The sequence below is a fragment of the Triticum aestivum genome, chromosome 5A (assembly GCF_018294505.1).
Source record: "Triticum aestivum cultivar Chinese Spring chromosome 5A, IWGSC CS RefSeq v2.1, whole genome shotgun sequence".
Classification (NCBI taxonomy): domain Eukaryota; kingdom Viridiplantae; phylum Streptophyta; class Magnoliopsida; order Poales; family Poaceae; genus Triticum; species Triticum aestivum.
The window spans coordinates 617,051,134-617,056,070 of NC_057806.1; the positions used below are offsets into that span (position 1 = coordinate 617,051,134).

The 4,937-nt window shown below is 45.3% G+C and overlaps 1 protein-coding gene across 1 annotated transcript in view; it reads left to right on the plus strand.

The window, feature by feature from the left end:
- The window catches only part of LOC123105361 (uncharacterized), a gene marked incomplete in the record, with an annotated part of 9,386 nt that extends 5,238 nt beyond the window's left edge, over nucleotides 1-4,148 (plus strand). The window contains 1 exon segment of the mRNA XM_044527422.1: nucleotides 3,763-4,148. Coding sequence (XP_044383357.1) covers nucleotides 3,763-4,029 — 267 coding nt within the window.
- Between the last annotated feature and the right edge of the window lie 789 nt (nucleotides 4,149-4,937).

Genomic DNA, 4,937 nt, shown 5'->3' on the forward strand with positions numbered 1-4,937 from the left:
AAGAATTCTGAATGCAGTTTGACAGCAAGTCAGAGAAGGCAACTGCTGGATCACTGAATGTGCAAGTGGAGCACCATCACCTGAAAGAACTCATGGTCATCGGCTTCGACGGTGTGGCGTGGCAGACCGGCTTTGTGAAGCGGATCTCACAGACGGGATCAAATATTCGCCGCATCTCGAAATAGTTTTGGAATGACTTTTGGTAAAAGTCCGCTGTGCCTGTAGCCTTCCGTTCTGTAGGACTTGCAGCTGTATGCCAGGGCCTAATGATTATGTTATGCTGGCTCTAAAGATAGAACAACATGTGTTTGTATGGAGTATCTTGTGCTTTACTTTTGCTCGATTATCCAAAGGACGGACGGGTGTAGCTGCTGTTGAGATGATTGATTCCGTGGTGTTCATTGTGTGGCTTGACTAGGCAAAATTACCACTTGGACGCGCCTAAAAGATATTTTTCTTTCTTCTCCTCCTTTTTGATAGAACCAAAAAAGATCTGCAGCATCCTTTTGTAAAGAAATATAAGAGCATTTAGATCACTAAAGTATTGATCTAAACGCTCTTACTCTTCTTTATGGAGGGAGTACACGGTAATGTTCAACACCATCTATATGTTTATCGAGAGGGGATATGTGGCACGCAGGTGCAGTGTACGGACCCATTTTTCTTTTGCCTTCCCATTTTCAATATTTTCGTATCTGTTGAACTGAAATTTCAAATTAAGTTTTGCTTTTATATTCGTCTTTCTTGCGACGAGGGCTTTCAAATACGACTCATTTTGAATATGTTTTGATGGTTTTCTTTTAAAACTTTGTTAGGTTTCATCTGTTGAAACTTGATACAAAGAATGACAAAAAGTCCAAACACAAAGACACCGGTTCAGATTTATGCGAATAACCGTTTCCACACTATCTACATGTTTTTTTTTTTAAAAAAAAATTACACACTATCTAGTACTCCCTCTGTAAGATCTGGTTGGGCTGAGTGAGTCGACGGCGGCTCGGCAGCGTCGGAGTCGGATTCGTCCCGTCAGCCCTCCTGAATCAGCCCCGCACCCCATTGCCTCCCCGCGAATCCGCCGCCGCCGCCCACTCCGCGCCGACCGGCCGGCCGGCCAGTCGACACCGGCCCCCGGATCCGATGGACACGTGCGCAGATCCTCCGCGCTATCGCCGGCTCAGGAAGGCCTCCGACCTCCGGACCGCCGCCGCCCACCCACCCCAGAAACGGGTACGTACGGCACCCATCCTCGCGATTTCTGCTGAATGTTTTGCATCCGTTACAACCAAGAGGAAGAAGGAGCTGTTTATTTCTGGAGGATTGCTCCATGTTTGTTGAGCAGTACTACTGGTGCTGTAAGCTTAGTCTTGTGCATAAGCTAGCTGTCCAAATGAGCCTCGTGTAAGCAGCGGCGTGGAGAAGCATCTCTATTTTTAACCACCTGTTTGGAGTGGCTTCTAGCAATTGAGCTTATTTGGGAGTATTTGGTAACCGTGTCAAGTCTCAAACACCCATATACATCAACCAAGAGCCAACACAAACACTGTATCACAGTGACACATGAAAAACAAGAGCTACCAAATCATTTCGGCAGTGCAATAGTCTGAGATCCATGGTAATGCAAAGTAAATCTCGGAGATATGGCACTGTTCTTGCATACATCCATACAACGAAATTGACAAGATAATTAGAAAGGGGGGAATTGAGAAGCGAAATGTGAAAAGGAGAGGAACATGAGAACAGAGGCATATTTCCTAGCGGAGAGGGACGGGGGGCGCGGGTGGCACGGAGAAGCTCGAGAAGCCTCTCTTTTGAGGCTTCCTGCTACACACGTGAAATGGGAGGGGCTCCCCCCTGGCAGCCACATAGAAGCTTTGCCTTAGGGATAGCTTAAGGCTTATTTGAACCATAAGCCATCCCACAAGCCGTTCCTAACCCAGTGGTAGGTAGAGACAATGCAGTTTTGTGTGTATGTTGCTACTGATTTTCTCTCTTTTTAGTCTATAAGTTTATTGTTAAAAAATGTGGCAACTAGAACACCTGTTCCTGTTCATCTTTTGCAGCAGAATGGAGTACCTATATAGTATGATACATATATGCTCTTAAAATTGTTGTGCCTGCTCGTGTCATTAATATTTAGGTTGAATAGGTGGACGCACTCTTCCATTTGTTTTGCTAGTTCGTGCACTATTTTTGACTAGTAATGTTGTTAATGGTTACTTTTAAGGCAAATTGCTCAGTTATCTGTTTAAGCTATTTGGAATTCCCTGACTGTTCTTCATTTATGTCTCACCAAAATAAAACTAGATGCGTCCGAGTGAGGAACACACCAGTTTCTGTGAGGACAAGATCAGCAGCTTACCCGATGAGATGTTAATCATGATCGTCAATAAGCTAGATGCACGGACGGCAATAACCACCACTATCCTTTCGAAGAGATGGCGGGATCTTCCTGCACACTCGCACACATGTTATGACCTGATGACATCCTCCCTCCACGCTATCACAGACTGAAGCAAATGGTGGTGGAGGCTAAAGCAGGGTATGTGGCAGAGAAGAACGTACTGAACTTGGCCGGCAGTCATGCTTTTAGAGACCGATTCTTTGCCGTCAATGACTGGATGTGGATAGTCCAACGGCTGACTACCCACCTGCAACGTTATGAGCGTTGGGCCATGCGACGCTATGTTAAACGGGTGAATGCGTTCCTTCTGCCCCGCACCAATGTTCAGCAACGGTCTATCAAGAAGCTGAGGCTTCAAACCTTTGGGACGAGCAATTGCAATGATCAATGGGTTACATCAGCGATTGGCAGATGGGGCGTTGAAGATTTGGAGCTTGTCATTGACAACTCTTCCTGGTGCTATGACTTCCGGCTATTGGATGAATGCAAGAATGTGCGATTGAAACGACTTGTGCTATCCAATTGTTATCATCATTATGCACCCAAGTCCTTGACGTTTCAGAGGCTCACAGCACTTACTCTGCGCAAAGAATGTTCGCATATTTCACACGTTTGTTATATTCTGAGAAACTGTGTGCAGCTGAAGGATTTGAGCCTGAAATATTCCGGTCATAACCAAGATTCTCTTCATATTCGTGTTCCTAAGTCAAAGTTAAAGAATCTGCAATTGGACAACTGCAATGTTGGGCAAGTCTATCTGACTTCACTGCCTTGTCTTGAAGCATTTGCTTGTCGCGGTCAGCCAATCGAATTACACTACAGCGAGGTCCCTCGACTTAGGCATGTGAGTTTGAACTTCTTGCAAACTGGAGATAATGCCAAGGATGGTTCCTTATGTGGACTGAGCAAGTTGTTTTTAGGGATTCCGCCACCGCTAGAGTACCTTGCTCTGCAATTAAGAGGGGGTCAGGTGAGTAGCCATTCCTGAAATGATATTGTTTTTTTATTGATCATAGCATCGCATCGCTACATAAGATAGTACTTAATTATCACTTCATTTATGCAGATGTGGATTAAACCTGCTGCCATTCGCAGCCAGCTTAATCATCTCAAGAAACTATTATTTGCAAACGTGGCAATGAACTGGGATACATTCTGGATTCTCACCCTACTTGCTGCCGCACCTGCCCTGGAGTCACTCCATGTTCATGTATGTTTACCCTACTTTTTTTTTCAAGCACAATACTTTTTGGGGTTTGAAAGATTTCTGAAACTCTGAAATCTGAATGCAGTTTGTCAACAACTCAGGGAAGGTGGGTGCTGCAGGATCACTAGATGTGCAAGTGGAACACCATCAGCAGCACCATCACCTGAAAGAACTCGTGGTCATCGGCTTCGGCGGGGCGGCCTGGCAGACAGGCTTTGTGAAGCAGATCATCCAGGCATCGCCGATCCTGGAGCGCGTCCACCTGCTGGACGGGCACGTTGTCGATGATGAGGATCGGGAGCTCGTCGGCCTGGAGATCGTCCGCCGCCGCCGGGAGTGGCACGAGTGCGAGAGATTGAAGGTGCTCGACGAACTGACAGACGGGATCAGTTCGCCGCATCTCAAAATAGTTTTGGAATGACTTTTGGTAAAAGTCCGCTGTGCCGGTAGCCTTCCGTTCTGTAGGGCTTGCAGCTGTATGCCAGGGCCTAATGATTATGTTATGCTGGCTCTAAAGATATTGAACAACATGTGTTTGTATGGGGTATCTTGTGCTTTACTTTTGCTCGATTATCCAAAGGACGGATGTAGCTGCTGTTGAGATGATTGATTCCGTGGTGCTCATGGTGTGGCTTGACTAGGCAAAATTACCACTTGGGGCGCGCCTAAAAGATATTTTTCTTTTTCTTTCCTCCTTTCTGATAGAACCAAAAAAGATCTGCAGCATCCCTGATATTGTTGACTACTGCTACTTGTTGGACCAGAACAACAACTTGGTGGACCTGATATCACAACTGAACCCTAGAGACTCAAGCACTGGTTTAAGGTCATATATAGATGGCCAAAATTTCAAAACCAAAAAAGATACAAACATGGTAAGTACTGTACACGGATAAGGTTTCAACACCGTCTATATATTTACCGAAAGAGGATTTATGGCACACAGGTGCGGGGCCATCGACCCCATTTTTCTTTTGGCTTTCGAGTTTCAATATTTCGTAAAAGTTCAAATTAAGTTTTGTTTCCGTATTCGCCTGTCTTGTGCGAGGGCTTTCAAATATTACCCATTTTGAACATGTTTTGACGAGTTTTTTTCCCCTTCTTCTACACTTCCTTTAGTTTTGCCCGCTGAAACATGATACAGAGAACGGCAGAAAGCCAAAACACAAGGACACCGGTTCAAATTCATAGGAAAAAACGTTTGCACACTTCCTTGCATGGTACGTACTCACCTCCGTTCCAAAGTTAGTGTAAAGTTGAGTCATTTATTTTGAGACGGAGGGAGTAACCAAGGATCCATTCAAATTCACACGGAAATTCACCGCTTCC